Below are 15876 nucleotides of genomic sequence, written 5' to 3'. Positions count from 1 at the left end.
GGATGACCTACCAAACCTTAAGGGGATTTCCTGAAGTCTTAGTCATTCACAAGCTAATCATTAGTTTTCTACAACAAACAATAAAAATTTCATGAGATCTATTAATAGAAATAATTGTTACTATCCTGGTATATATTTTATGATTGAAAAAGAAATTGTTTCAGGCCTTTGGCTGGATTCCAATTAGCACAGCTCTTGAATAAAATGTGGCACTGGCACACACACATTCGGTGAGTGTCCGCGGAGGCATTTCAGGATCGCGGCCCTCGTAAATCGCCGAGGCCTGGAAACATTTGGAGAGACCAGCCCACAAAGCCATCGCCATGGCATCCCATCCCGATGCCTGGAAAAAGTATGCCAGCAACGATTGCCAGTAGTTATTGCTGCTGCTGCTGCTGCTGCACAGAAGTTGTCATCGTCAATTAGTTTAAAGGCAGTATAAATTTATGTTAACAGCCAGCAAACATAATATCCCCAGAGAGCCAGAAAGCTGGAAGCAGGGCGAAAACGAAACGAAGCTATTTTCCCTTTCCAGCCTCAACGCCAGCTACCGTTTCTGCAACTGTTGCAAGTTGCTGCTGTTGCTGCTGCTGCTAATGTTGCTGCTGCTGCTGTGGCATTGTTTCGAGCCGCGCGATTTCGTGGCCGTTATAACAGGCCCAAAGAATCCGCATCCGAATCCGAATCCCAGTCCGAGGCGAACGTTATGCTTCAATGAAGTTGGAGCCCGGGGATCTGGGATGGGATCTGGGGTGCCCCGGAGAAGAAGGCCAATTGGGTCGAGGCTGGGCCTTTGATGTTGTCGCAGTTAGAATCTGCAGCAGCAGCAGGAGCAGCAGCAGCAGCAACAGCCACACCAAGACAGCCTCTGCAATATTTAATGTAATCGATCGTGATGGGTTTGTTCTAATTTGCGGTGATTTTCTTTTTGGCGCTTGTTAAGAGCCACAGCGCAAGATCCCCGCTAGGTCCTTTGAAGTCTCTAAACGATTTAGTGTCGTATCTTTTATGGTATATCATAACAATTTATGAGCGTGTTTAATTAGTTGGTAACACAGGGATAAGAGTGGTCATAAAATGCCAGATAAAATGTAAGTTTGGTAAGTGGTTTGGTTTATTTTCGAAAGAAATTATAAAGAGGAGCTGGGATAAGTCTTTAGATTTTAAATTCTAAATAAAATAACATCACTTAACGGCACGAACTTTTTATTGATGATTTGACTATGATTTTAAAATGTTCTAATTACTAAATACTCTAAATACTTTTCTTAATTTGCTAGTTAATAACACAGCTGCATAGTTTGTTAATCTTGATAGTTAACTATCAAATGAACCATATTATTACAACATTTTTGTAAATCCACTTTGAACAGCTTGCTGGGAATTTATTTCTTCAACCCATAAACCAATTTATTATCTAATAATTTACTTTATTAAGTACTTAACTTGAGTATGTTTAATTATTGATCCTATCAACATTTTACGCATGACATTCCAATTGGTAGAACCATATCCTCTTGTTACTCATTCCTCTTTTCCTTTCGTATCATGGACTAATCAGACCTCATATTTCCCGCTCATACTTCGGAGCTGGAAAATTGTATAGAGAACTAGATGGTAATTGCAGGTGTGCAACATGGTAATGATGTCTTTCGCCAGCTGGTTGAAGTTGAGGGAAATGGATGCCCCACTTGGGGGATTGACTTCCATCCGATCATGCTCATTATTGGTGGACTTGTATTGGTTCTCGATGACCACCTCTATACTCCGGAATCATTGACTATGACCCATATTCTAAGTGCACTATTCTAAGTATTAAATCTTAAATTTAAATTAGACAAATAAGAAGCTCTTTAAAGTTGTCAAACTTAACTTTCAAACATCAAGAGATTCCATTAATAAGAGGTTTTGGTAAAGATGAAATTTGATCAATCGCAGTTTTTGTATATTATATACATAGTTACGTCTATAGATCAATTTATCATTATCCCATCAATCAGCATTTTCATCTTAAACTTAGATTGCTTGTTCAGATCACCTGTTCGGTCGGCGGTTAAGTTAACCCCATTTGATCCGACGCCACTAAAGTCGGCTGACAACAATCGTCTGAATTAAGTAATTTCGATTCCGTCACGTCAGTCGACGGCAAACTGAGTAGATAATCAAATAAAAAGGTTGTAAGCCGGGCCGAAAGGAAAGAAAATCGCCACCGGGATTGGAATTGGGATTGGGATTGGGACTCTTTTGTGGTCGCTGTCGCTGTCATTGTCCCTACAGGGGTCAGGGACAGGCAGCGAAAGGAAAAGCCAAGGCAAGAGCAACGGAAAAGCGGGGGAAATGCAAACAAATTGTATCGATGGTTTGCCAATGAAGTGAAAATCGTGATTCAAGAGTCAAACAGAGGCCTGTAATTTTCGCTAATTTCCACAACGTTTGCTTTTCCACAGCCTCCACCTCCTCCTCCTCCATTTCCCCCTTGCCTTCGTCAACATTTTGTCGAATTGCTTCCCAAGTAGCAAAGCAATTATGCGAATTAACTGGCGAGGGGAAAATCGAATCGCGCAATTCCTATTGGGGAAAAGTTCAAATCCATTGCGACTCATTTAAAGTGACGTCACAATCGTTGCAATCTCAAAGGCACCAGAAACCACAAAAGGCAAGAGGTCTAGAAGGAAAAAACGCATTACAGATCCCACAATTCCCGGGAAAAACTCCATAACACAGCTATAGCTGAGATGAGGCGACGCATTCTGCATTTTAAGATCGATCCAAAGGGTTTCTGTTCTTGTTGCACGTCCCCAAGGGAACGTTAGTTGGCATATAAGGACGCGGACTGCATCTTGTGCCAGCTGCAGCAAACAGTTCATTCTCCTCTTGCCTTTTTTGTGGCTGCCATTCGGATGCGCCAGACTGCATGGAACCGAGATGTAATGAGATGTCGAGAATCTGTATCTCGCGGATGCGCCTTTGGCGTTCTGCTCGCGTCTTTGATTTTCCAGGAAAACTTCATGCCTGCAAAGGGAAAAAGCTTTATTTGCACTTGCGCATGGAATGGCTGCCATAACAAAATGGATTTTAATCGCGCTCTGTCCAACTGGCTCGTTGGTCTAGGGGTATGATTTCCGCTTAGGGTGCGGGAGGTCCCGGGTTCAAATCCCGGACGAGCCCAAGAGAAATTAACTTTTTTGTATTGTTATTTCTTATATTTATTTTTAATTTTTAAATTAAATTTAGATATATTTTCATGAAAATTTAAAACAAAACCATTTAATTGAAGAGCTGAGGATTGTACTGAAGAATAAATAATAAATTCACTTTAAATATAAAAAGTTTTTAAACATCATAAAAAATACAAAATAGTACCTAACTTGGGCTCGTCCGGGATTTGAACCCGGGACCTCCCGCACCCTAAGCGGAAATCATACCCCTAGACCAACGAGCCGATTGATCGAGCCAGAAAAATAGTCGCTGATGTGAAACTGCAGTAACATGTTATCCAAAATATCCTACAATGCCTTATGCTTGCAATGCAAATCGTTGATAAAAAATAAAAATAACTGGTTTGTGGCTATTTTTAAAGCAAGAGCCTTCTCTTGTTGCAACACCAGAAACATGGCTGGTAGCTCATGTAGACACTTGGACGGCCAGCTCGCAACTGGCTCGTTGGTCTAGGGGTATGATTTCCGCTTAGGGTGCGGGAGGTCCCGGGTTCAAATCCCGGACGAGCCCAAGTGAAATAACTTTTTTCTCCTTTTTTTTTTCAAATTATAAACATTGCTTACATCATTTTTTATTTTTTTGTTGCACAAATAACGACTTACGAGTAAATAATATTAACATTTCTTGTTTTGCCCCACTTATAAGGTAAGATTAAAATTGCATAAGATATTTGATTAATACCAATGTTTAACAAAACAAAAATATAATTGTATGATTTGTTGTTTCTCAATTGTATTTTCTTTATGTGTAATGCATTTACAAGTATGTAAGCAGAAAACAATTTCGATACAAGTTATACAAGCGAAAATAAAAACTGAAACAAATAAAAAAAAGTTGCATTTGCAACTTAGACTTAATTTGCTTGCTTCAAAGAAGTCCGAACTAACAACTACGTAAACATAAATAAATGACACATTTTGTGGACATAGAGAATTAGGTAAACGTACAATAGAATAACATACGATACAATGATAGAATAGATGATAAATACATAAATTTGGCCCAAAATTCTTGCTTTGTTGCGCTACAGCTGCTAATGTTGCTGCTGTTGCTGTTCCTGCTGTGCTGCTGTTGCTGCTGCTGCTGCTGCTGCTGTTGCTGCTGCTGCTGTTGCTGCTGCTGCTGTTGCTGCTGCTGCTGCTGCTGCTGCTGCTGCTGCTGCTGCTGTTGCTGCTGCTGCTGTTGCTGCTGCTGCTGCTGAAGCTGCTGCTGCTGCTGCTGTTGCTGCTGCTGCTGTTGCTGTTCTATCTTTTGTGGCTGCTGTTGCTGTGTGTGTGTGTTGGGGTTAGTTTTTCATTGCTCGACGTCCCTTCCAGTTTAACCCTGGAGGGGGGTGAACAGTCGTTGTTAGCTTAACTCCTTCTCCACCCCAATTTCCTCGTGTGAAGCTCATAAGTCTTGCTCATCATCATTTACATCACCAACATCATCATCATCTTTAGATTAGGTTAGAGAATTGCTGTTATTTGCTGGATTTTGGTTGATTGGTTAATTAATATATTTTTAAATATTTATAATTATTTATTTTATTATTATTAGCACTAATTATTCTTTGGTTGTTCCACTGGTTTTGTTTGTTTGTTTGCTTGCTCTTGGTTATTGCATTTTATTAGCTTTTCATTTTTCCATGTTTCGATTTCATTTTTCGATTTTGTTCATTGTGCTTTTTCATTTGGGATTTGTTGTTGTTGTTGTTGCTGAATGTTAATAACGGCAGCCGTTTTAAACAATTCCTTGTGACTGGGCTTATTTGGATAGGTTATTGGCGGCGCTGTTGTGGTTACTTCTGATGATGCTGGTGATGCCTGGTGAGCAGTGGATTTTCGCAAACTCTTGCCAAAGGTGGAGCTGCCTCTCAGACCTGCATGCAACGTGTTCCCAAAAGCAAAGAAAAAGAAAGGAGAAAACAATCAGAAATTAGTTTGTCACGCATTTATCGCACTGAAAGCCAAACAAATGTTGGTTAAAGGCCAAAAACAGACATGTGTGTGTGTTTAACTTCGAGATGAGAATAAACCACCAGAAGGTGGTATGTACAGGAAAAGACAGAAACTCAGAGACAGTCGTGATGATGTGTAGAACATTTAAGTATATATAGGAAGAGAGAGTGTGCGCTGCCCCAGGAGGAAGAAAGAGTGGTTTGTGGATCGAAAATTGCTTTGCGTTTACCTTGGAAGCTCAAACGATTCTGATAGATGGCGAATATATCGAAGGGCCTGTAGCATGGCTCATAGCCAGCCTCGGGCCCATCGAGATCTTGGCCGGAACACCGATCAGAAGCGTTTGCGGCAGACACGGGGGAACAGTTTAGCATATGGGAGGGTATCACGAGGAGGCTTTGCTGCATTTTCACGGGTGGCGCTCGCGATGCGTCGATGGCGGGCACTGTATCTGTATCTGTATCTGTATCAATCGGGATCAGGATCGGGATTGGACTCTGTGTCGCTTGAGGGCGCCGATGCTGAGGCTGCTACGGTTGTGGTTCTTGTTGCTGTTTTACCCATTATTTGAGGTGCAGGCTTGGGTGGTTGTTTTGTAGTTTTGTAGTGTGTTGTGATTGTTTTTTGTTTGTTTTTGTTTTTCGTTTTTAGATAGTGTGGAAGATGGTAACAAAGTGGATTAGTTTGTTGTCTGCTGCTTTGTAGTGATTAGTGTTAGTCACAATTTGTACAAATTCTTGGGTCTAGTGTTAAGAGAGGGATTTGCAGTGGTTTTATTGGTAGATTCTTACCTCACTATCCTCACAATTATTGGCACCCTCTCGGGAGTCGGTAGTCAGTCCCTGGACAAAGTGGACATCACTCGCCGGGTCATCGGAGGAGGCCAAGTGAGCACGAAATTGCTGATTTCTTCAAGTAATATATAGAAGAAGTATGTAAAGAAATACTAAAGTATGTTATTATGATGCCCTACCTTAGTTCCAGTTGCTGCATTTGCTGAAAGTGTCTCAGTTTGCTGTTTGCCAGATGTAATTTCTCTTCCAGGGCGGCATTCTCCACACACTTAATGGAATACTTTTCAGAAAATGATAAAATTTCCAGTCGTAGCTCTTCGAGATCCTCCCTGAAAATGTTAGATAGAATTATATGTTAAATTAATTAAGTAAATTGAACTATTTGTTGTCAAATGTTTGGTTTGTATATTATCCTATGTTTAAAGGTATTTACTACAACTTACTCCTTCAACTTGGCTCCATCACCCCTCATGTGCTCTCCCCTCTGAACCTGGCGAAGGAACTCCTGTTTGAAACGTGCCACCTCCCGTTGCACCTCACTCTGGTGTGCCTTACGCATGGCATCTAGAGCGGCCAAAGTGGCCTGTAAGTTTATAAAAACGGAAGTTAGCAATTTTTTATAAGTTGAACTGGATGTTAAGACTCTTACCTGAGTTTCCTCGGCCAAGGCGGTTTCCTTCTCGGCCAGCAAACGCTCAATTTCCAGCTTGTGTTTCTGCTCCAGGTCACAGGTGAGCCGCCGATGCGATGTCTCCATGGCACTCAAGCCCTTCTCGCAGAGGGTCTATAAAAAAGGGAAGAAGTTTAAGTTGTAATTATGATTCATAGACTAAATATTTATTAAATGTTGTCTTGAAAGATATTACGACTTTAATTTAAATGCAATTAATTAGTAAATACATACCCTTAGCTGCTCGATTTCGGTCTGGTACCGCTTCCGGAAGCTCTGCTCATCAGCTACATTGGTGTGCTCATTGTGGTAGACTTCTCTCAGGCACTCCAGTTGCTTTCCATGCTCCCGCTCCAGCAGCTCCAGACGTTTCTCCAGGCGTCGACAGCGTTCCTGTTGCCTGCCCAGCTCCTCGCTGAGCTCCTGGCGCTGTTGCAGGAGCAGCTCCTGCTCATGCTCCTGACTGGCACACTTCTCTAGAGCCTGGGCCAGGTCACTCTCCCGTTGCTCCAGCAGCTGCTCGCTCCTCTGCAGATCCGTCTCGGTTTGCTGCTGCAGGGCGGAGAGCTTCTCCACCCGCTGCCGCAGATCGCAGCACTTGTGGCACGCATCCTGAAGGCAGGTGAGCTCCATTTGCTCACTGACCATCACGCAGGTCTCTGCCAGAGCTCGTTCCAGTTGTCTGAGGCCGTCCTTGCGGTCATTGATGGGGGAGACAGAGCGACGTGACCTTTGGCCCGCCCGAATCTGTTGCAATTGGGAGAGACTCTGCTCCAGTCGCTCTTTGCTGCCCAGGAGTACGTGCTCCAGGCTATGCAAACGCTGCAGGAGGTGAGCATTCAACGGTGACTGGCTGCTGGACTCGCTGCTGGAGGATTCGGGAGGTGTGCCCTCCTTCCTGTCCACCGTCTCCTTCTGCAGTTCGCTCAGCTTGAGTTCCAGCTGCTCCTTTCCCTTCAGCGAGAGCGAGCGACGTCGCTCTGATTTGGCCAACTTTTGTTTGAGACCTCGCACCTGACGCTCGGAGCTGCTGTACTTTAGGGTCAGATCCTGGATCCTGGCAGCCATCAATTGCAGCTGGGCTCCATCCTCGTGCTGTCGCCGCTCCAGCTTTTGTTGCAAAGCGGCCTGGGCCAGCTCCAGAGCATCGTATTGGTTTTGGGACTGCTTCAGCTCTCGTTTCATGGCTCTGATCTCATTGACCGCCTTCTCGAAGCGAGATCTTAGCTCATTGTACTCCTCGGCAAGTGAGTCTCGTTGGAGGCAGTAGGGATCAATGTCGCTGATGGTGGTCAGGTCACTGAGGGAGTCCATTCGCTTAATTTTGTGACGTTGCAGGTTGCTCAGACCACCGCCGCTGTTGTCCTGAGCCTTGAGCTCCCTCAGACGCTTGTACAGGCCTTCGTTCTCCTCGATGCCCTGGGCCAGGCGATCCTCCAACTGCTTGATCTGGCACTGGCTCTCTGTCAGCTGCAGTCCCAGGTTGTGCATCAAATCCGAGGCACTCTGCTTCGCCAAACTCAGTTCGCTGTTCAGCTGCTGTTGCTGCTCCTGCAAGCGGGCGGTCAGCTGCTGCTCGGTTCTTTGGAGGGTGGCCAGGAGCTCTGACATGCGGGCCTCCCGCAGAGAGGCTTCTGCCCGAAGGGTCTCGCACTGCTGTTTCAGCTCCCGACTCTCGGATGGCTGCAGTTCCTCTGGAACCACGAGCAGGGGCAGCTCATCACTGGCAACACTGTCTACCGTACTGCGCCGAGAGCTAGGCGGTGAGCTGCGACTCCTCTTGTGCAAGCTGGCCAGGCTGCGATTGCGTAGACAACTCCTTAGTACGGGAGGCGATGGTGACAATGGCGATCCCCAGTCCAAGCTGTCTCTTCGGCCACCCTCCGAGGCTGTTCTGTACTCTTCATCCGAAGAAAAGTGCGGACCAATTGGGGTTCCAGGAGTGACGGGACTGGAGGTTGGTTGCTGCAACTGAGCCTTGATAAAGTCCTGCTCAATGTCCGTTGGCTGGGGCGGAGATTCCAGGAGAGGCAATCCGGCAGCACTTCTTAGAACCGCCAGCCAACTGTTCCTAGAGCTTGGTGATAGACTGGCCAAGAGCAAGCGCTGTTTGTCCCAGGTTGTCAGCTGGAAGGCATGTTGCTTACTCGCTGATGGTTCAGCCACAACGCTGGTCAAACTATTCACATCCAGGACACCATCGAGAACTCCTCGCTCTTCGCACAAGGGATCTCGGTAGTAGAAGAGAGCTGCTCCGCTGAGGGTGAACCAGTGCTTGGACCACTCACCCGTGCGATTATCCTGCTTCATCAGCCAACCCTTTTTGGCATTCAGGGACTCCTCGGCGGTGGCCTTGACAGGAGGTTTGCCCTGACCCGAGGAGACCTTACCACCTGCCTTGCCCACCGATCGCAGCTCATCTGTTTTGGCCATGTAGTTGACGCACAGCTCGTCCAGATTGCATCCACCATCGGGATCACCCCTCTCGTGCTGATAATGTTTCGGTGACTTTAGGTGCAATTGCAGCCTTCCAGTGGGCTTCACCTTATCCCCCTGTTCCATAACTGTGGGAATCTTCTTGACTATGGCCGAAACAATCGCTGGCGTGGAATTGGCTGCCAGGGGCAGGGACTTTGGTCTTTCACTGGCCGTGCTTGGGGTCTTGTTGTTGACTTTGTTGGAGGACACCTGGAAGTCGGTCTCATCCCGTGAAGATTGATACTGGCTATGGTGGTTGAAGTGGTGCTGATGCTGATTGTTCAGTGCATTGTTAACCGCCGTGGACCATCGTTTGTTCTGCTGCTGGCTCAAGTTTGTGATTGTGTTGGCAATATCCTTGATTGTCTTCTCATCCCGACGAATGTCCTCGATCAGGAGGCAGGTGGTGGGCTGGGAAACTGAAAAGATAATACAAAGTAATACAAATTGTCATTAGTAAACTTCTCTAACCTCTTTAAGCGTTTTCCCCAATCAAATATTAATATGACTATTATAATTTAGAACCTAAAACTACAAAGAGATCTTTTGGATAGATATTTATACAATCTACGCATTCCCATTCTCATACAAGGCCCAACCTCTCTATTAAATATTGTGATATATGAGCAAGTTGGCAATTTCATTTGGTCAGTTGGCTGGAGAACTTCTACCTAAGCAAACCATATCAATGGCATTGACTGAAAATTAACTTAGACAGGGGATCGTGGAGGCTGTCGGAAGGAGAGAGAGCTCTGCCCCCAGCCCCTAACAATATTTATGCCCAGAAAGGGCCATAAAGCGCTGCAAGAGAGCCAAGTTATGTGCGCGCAAATATAATAAAATTATTAAAACACACGGTAAGGGGATCCGAGGGATCGCGATAAGGCCCGTCCTGTTCGGTCAAAAGCGATCCTGAGAGCTCGCCGAAGTGCCATAATTTTATTAACACCCGAACAAGTCGAGGACAAACCATCGGAGACGAGAGGCAGCTTCCTTCGAGTTGTCCCATAAAATATGTGATTACAAAATATATATTTAGACGGGAGTGAGTCCCGCGACCTGTTCCAGACTGCCGCCACCTTTGTGTTTATTATGATTATGATACAAATTTCCGACTGGTCATAAAATCGAGCGAGCGGACCGGGACTGGGACGCAGACTGGAATTCAGGCTGCGATGGGATGGGATGGGATGGGATACCAAATCCCAGCCAGAGACTGGTGGAGGAGAGTGCACATCAATTCGTTCAGTTGAACAGGTTGGTCGCTTTTCGGCTGCTCAGCGGCGTTTATCTTGATTATTGAGCTGTTGCAAAAAGCGAAAGGAGGTGGTGCACCAGCAGCCTCTGAACTTCGCCTGGGCGAGCATCAGTAATAGCTTCAGTTTTAGCTTCAGCCTCATCTGCAGAGATCCGGCCCCTCTCTGACTCTGTCAGAAACAGGGTCGGGGGGACTGACTGACTAACTGACTCACCGAGCAGGTTCAAGGTTACTGTGCTAACTGCGGAAGGGGAGGAGGAGGTTACTGGGCCTCGGATAGAGGAGGGAGAGATGACTTTAATTGGTCGACTTGTCGGTCCATCGGACAAAGAGTTAAAGCGACCAAAGTGGCCCCGGCAACGATTCCTCGATTATTATGGTTCAGGGGCTGGGACTATGTCAGCAATGGAATTTATAATGCTTATGATATTGCGCAAAAGCCGACTCAGAGACAGGGACACGCAGGACATTAAGTTTGCTTAGCTGTCTAGGGTTTTACGAGCTCAATGCTACAGTTTAATGTTACCAAAAGAAATGATGAAATAAATAAAATCCTTTGTAGATTTACCTTTACTTTTAATTCTTTTGATTTTGCTGAGTTTACAGGTCATCACTTATTCGATGCTTTTGTCCTCCCAATAAACCTTTTCCCACTTGCTGCTTTATTATCTTGGGCTCTTTGTCTCGTTTTATATATATATATATATTTATTCCTTTTTTTTGTGGCCTGCCCTTGATGTGTTTTGCACCATTTAATATTTATTGTGGCTTTTACTACGAACTTTCAAGTTCAAGATCAAATCAAGCAGGCAGGCAGGGAGTCCGAGCAGGACGCGCAAGGTGCTAAGTGTAATTAAGTTGATAAAAACTGTGTTCGCAGATACATGGGGCTGGCAAGTGGCAAGTTGATGCCGCAGCTGATGCACAGAGCTCTACAATTATGGTTTCCTTGGCTGAGAAACCCCAAGGAAAACACAGACAATGTATGGGACGGGATATGGAACGAAAGGATCTTTTCAGAATTGTCTCCTTTTTTCCATTCTTTAATTAACAGCATTTGATTAATTACGACCACAATTAACCGCTCTTAGAACAACCCACTCAATCACCAGATGCCTCTCCTCCCCGAACGTAATAAATAATCAAATTGCCAGTTGATTTACCTGCCCTGGGCTGCCTTTTGGGCGAACGAAAGCGAAAATTGCCTTTGGATTGGAATCGCTTCGTTTCTCCTGCCCTTGCCCTGGGGTACCCTCACACGATGACTTTGAAAAATTTCTAACTTGCCGTGCACAGACCCCACGATATACCCCCCTGATCCCTGATTATATAAAGGAAAGAAGAAAAATCCTGCCAGACCAGACCCATGTATGTTGCATAAATTTCGCTCACAAGTCGTTACACTTATGAATATTGATTGGTTATTGGCGGAGGCTGTATCCGCGGCTCCTCTAGCTCCTACTGCCAGTGGTGCTGGTGGTGCCAGTGGTGCCAGTGGTGGTGGTGCTCTCGAGCCTCGTAAATCGCACAACCTGCATCGTTAGCTGCTGGGACGCCTTCTTCTCTTATATATATATTTTTTTGTATTTTTTTGCCTGTCCTATGCTGTCATTTTGCATTTGCACAGAAGTTGTCCGGCCTCAATGAAGCTGGATCCACCGGGTACCGCCTCTGGACACGTTTGTTAAAATGGCCACAGAGGCCATGTGAGGCTCATAATGAGGTTCCTCAATAGAAAGATAATGAATTCAAAGGGAGAACTAATGAAACTCCCTATACAATTGGCAAGGGATGTAATAAGCGAGTGATATAGTGTAAAGGTTATGTACTAATAAAAGATTAAGATTGGTAGAGTCATGAAAATAGATCTCTAAATAAGATCATTATTATTTACAGATCTCATAGAAAGTCAAAGCCAGGTAAGTTTTTCTTAAGGCTTCTTTTATTAACGTCTTCAATTAAGCAACTTGAGCTATTAAACATCTAACCAGATTTTATGTAAAACTATAAACCTTATATTTAATCGAAATAAAGTTAAATCTTCTGTAAACTCCTAGACTTAATTTCCAGTGCAATTGATTCACAGATAGAGCAACTACTTTGTTGCAATCATAAGTAGTTACTTCTGCTCTTCTTCTGGGCAACTGCAATTTGTCAATGTAATACAATCTTGCATTTAATTCTTGGGCAACTTTTAGCAACTGGTTGGTTTGTAATGGGCCCTGTCTTGATGCTCTTATTGTTGGATGGGGACTTTTTCGGGCGTTTAATAGCCGGTTACTGTGCTACCTGAAAAGGGAGCTGCATTTCGTCACCTCTTCCGAGGGGCTTTTGCAATTTCTAAGCCTATCCACAGATCGGGGCCTTTCCGCGCTCCACTCTATGAGATTTATTTGCACTGTAATTATTCACTTTGCCGTAAAACTTAACCCATTACATGGAGCTATGTAGGTACCAGGCAGCCCATGCATGAGGGACTCCGCCTGTAACTCCACTGGGACTCATCTCCAGAGGGGCTTATCTTGTAGCACTGACTTGGTAAATATTTCAACTGGCCCCTGCCTGACATTGGACAGCCGTCGGCTATTAGGTGTAGACAGTTTATAATCTTTGTCGTTGTGCATTTTAAGTCTTTCGCTCCATCGCTCCATTCGTGGCCTAACGCCCATTCTGAAAGTGCCCGCTCCCTGCGCCCCGACCAATGAATTGCCTCATTTGCCGCACAATTTTCCTTATTGATGGAATATAATTAGTCTGTGTCAGCACTAGAAATGCCCTAGAGTCCTGGTAACTGATCTCACTGGACTCTCTAGGCCCATTACACGGAAACTGTGCAATGCTAATCGAAAAAGGTGTCAAGTGTGAGTATGGACACTAGAGGCGAAATATTTCCAGGGAAATCTATACTTAAGAACTGTGTGTTTTCATTACATTCTATTTAAATCAGTAGATATTCTATAGGTTTCTTTAAGTCTCTGAAGGTGCGTAGTTAATGCTGGCTTTCAGTTTTGTGGCCCCAACAATTTGAACTGGCTCACGTACTTATTTAACTGGCGATTTATCAACTGAATAATGCCATTTGATGTGGATGCTGAGTCTTGAATTTGTAACTATAAGCGGAGAAGAGCTCTCCAGTTCGTTGCTATGCTATATACCCCTTTGGATACATCGTTGATGGGCACAGCAACGGATCTGAGGGCAGCAGACACACTATAATTTAAGCGTGAATATCATTTTTCCATGAACAAGTATCCTGCAGCAATGTATGTGAGAACATTCACAGTAACTGCAATTACCGACCCACCAACCAAACCAGCGCAGCGGACCAGACCCACTTGGGTCTGCTTGGGATCTGAAGGAAATTTATGAGGCCTACCATTATACGATCTTAAGTAGTGGAGGGGATTCTTCTCCCTACAAGCCCCACTGTTGCTGCTGCTTTTGCTGCACGTTGTGTTTGTGTGAATTCAAGGTTAATTTCGTGGCTGTGGCTTTAACTAGCTACACGCACTGCGACGATCCCCCATCTCCCAGCTCTCCTCAGCCCTGAATATCCCTGTAATCCTTCAGTCTGCCCCTGTCTCTGTCTGTCCGAGGGTTGAGGTTGATAATTTTGATTGCTGCAAGCCATAAATGATCATAAAAATTATAGCAGCCGATACTAGCTTGGAGCTGAGCAGAGTCCAACACAATGGAAAAGGATGAAATGCACTGAATTCGATGAAAAATAATGCAAGGCTAAGGAATGGGTTTTGCAAGGTACATATATTTATCAAAAAGTAAAAGTCTGCTATCAGCTTTAACTAACATTCATTCAGAATCTATTATTGTTGATATTGATAAAGAACAAAATTGTAGATATTAAATTTATAAGCATGATATATTAGGATTTCCATGTACTTATAATTATTAAAGCTTAGGAACTCCTTTTAATTTTATTAAAAAATTAATATAGTAATAATTTCGGAAATATTATTTATTAGAAACATCAATTCAAGCAGTTGTCGTAGAATCAATTACTCAATGTAAGGTTACCCTTTGTCTTTCAGATTTTCTTGGGTTTCGAATTTATATATTCTCTAAATATCATGGCATTAAGAATATATCTTCAAGATATTTTAAACCCATATTTTTTACAAGGTCATTGGCTCCACTTGTTTGAAATATTTTAAGAATTAATTTAGTGTAATTTGAGTTTTCTTAATTAATTAAATCCAGAACTATTCCCACTCACCTCGATTTGTGATCTCATTGCCCGCATTTCGATTGTTTTCGTCCTGTCCGCTTATGCAGCCAGTTGTGCTGGCGGTACTCGATTTCCTGGGCAAGTCCTCCTCATCCTCCTCATCATCCTCGACATCCTCGCCCGTCTCTACACCGTCGTCCTCTTCGTCATCATTGAGAGCAGTCTGCGTGGTGGCCAAAGCCGCAGAGCACGTCTTCGTGGAACTGGGTCCCAGATCCAAAGTGCTGAGCAGGTTACCCGCCGACTGCGAGGACGTGAGCGTATCCTTGTGATAGGAGCTGTGTCGATTGCCCAACTTCGTGGCGAGTGTCATGTCACTGTTGCCCCCCTGACGAAGGCTGCCCACAACCTGGCCACCTGGGAGGGTAGCACTGCGCTTGTGGCGTCCCTTTGACTTCGGAAAGGCCGCTAGGATATTGAGCCACCACTGCGACTCCTCCGAACTGGTGCCCTTCACAAAGGTCACGCGTTCCGGAGCAGCTATGGCTATTGAGTTGGGATGACCCGTCACCTCCACGGCACTGCTCACTTCCAGCACTTTGGTCATATCGATGCAGGCCTGCGGTATGGTTTCGGGCTGTTAAAAAAGGATGAAGAAATTAATAAAAAATTTAAAAAATATATTAAATTCAGGTTTCATAAGAGTTTAAAATTAGATAATAAGAAATTTCCCAAAAACAATCTAACACCTTGTAAGAAATATGTCATTAGTACTATTTGCATTACTACATTACTAATTTCTGCAAGGAAATTTCTTGTTATATTTTCTTTGTTACATCATTTTTGATCATCATGTTGATATTCTCTCTTCAAACTCTTAACAAATATATAAATTCTCTGAGCAAGAGTATACAGATTTGAATCATCTTCCCTACAATCAAGAACAGAGCTTTCTTTAATTTAGTTTCGAACCTCGTAAAAGTACAAAAAACTTAAGTACACTTTGGCCAATAGATTAACTCATATTTTCCGCCTACCGATAAGAGGTAATCAACTATATATTCATATATTTATGTATATAGTGAATAGTTTCAAGAGCAAGGTCATACTCGAGGCCTGTGTTTATTTTGAAGGCTGTTATCTTGACTATTTACTAATACTATTCCTATTTCTAATGACCTTTTTATTATTATTTATATTATATTGTTTGTTTACAAGACAGAACCCCCCAAACGTAAAACTGTATAAATAAAATTTGAATACTATGAACACAACAGTAACAAATTTATATATTTTTACTATATTATAATTACTATTAAACAGAATACTTA

The 15876-nt window shown here is 43.7% G+C and overlaps 1 protein-coding gene and 3 non-coding genes across 4 annotated transcripts in view; 2 read left to right on the top strand and 2 right to left on the bottom strand.

The window, feature by feature from the left end:
- The first annotated feature begins 3096 nt into the window (after nt 1-3096).
- On the top strand, nt 3097-3168 carry TRNAP-AGG (transfer RNA proline (anticodon AGG)). The gene has a single exon. It is a non-coding gene; the product is annotated as a tRNA-Pro (tRNA).
- A 202-nt stretch (nt 3169-3370) lies between these two features.
- On the bottom strand, nt 3371-3442 carry TRNAP-AGG (transfer RNA proline (anticodon AGG)). The gene has a single exon. It is a non-coding gene; the product is annotated as a tRNA-Pro (tRNA).
- Nucleotides 3443-3657: 215 nt separating this feature from the next.
- Nucleotides 3658-3729, top strand: TRNAP-AGG (transfer RNA proline (anticodon AGG)). The gene has a single exon. It is a non-coding gene; the product is annotated as a tRNA-Pro (tRNA).
- A 200-nt stretch (nt 3730-3929) lies between these two features.
- osp (myosin phosphatase Rho interacting protein outspread) overlaps nt 3930-15876 on the bottom strand; it is a 74703-nt gene continuing 62756 nt past the window's right edge. Inside the window, 9 exon segments of the mRNA XM_086837534.1 lie at nt 3930-5080; nt 5389-5632; nt 5634-5738; nt 5951-6068; nt 6133-6282; nt 6397-6536; nt 6603-6737; nt 6858-9520; nt 14594-15182. Of these exon segments, the coding sequence (XP_086693660.1) occupies nt 4875-5080; nt 5389-5632; nt 5634-5738; nt 5951-6068; nt 6133-6282; nt 6397-6536; nt 6603-6737; nt 6858-9520; nt 14594-15182 (4350 nt within the window). The 3' untranslated portion in view covers nt 3930-4874.

This window comes from Drosophila serrata, unplaced genomic scaffold, assembly GCF_035046125.1.
Source record: "Drosophila serrata isolate PLE 108 unplaced genomic scaffold, ASM3504612v1 contig_311, whole genome shotgun sequence".
NCBI classification, from domain to species: domain Eukaryota; kingdom Metazoa; phylum Arthropoda; class Insecta; order Diptera; family Drosophilidae; genus Drosophila; species Drosophila serrata.
The sequence above is the reverse complement of the archived record's forward strand: the minus strand, read 5'-3'. Positions and strand labels throughout refer to the sequence as shown.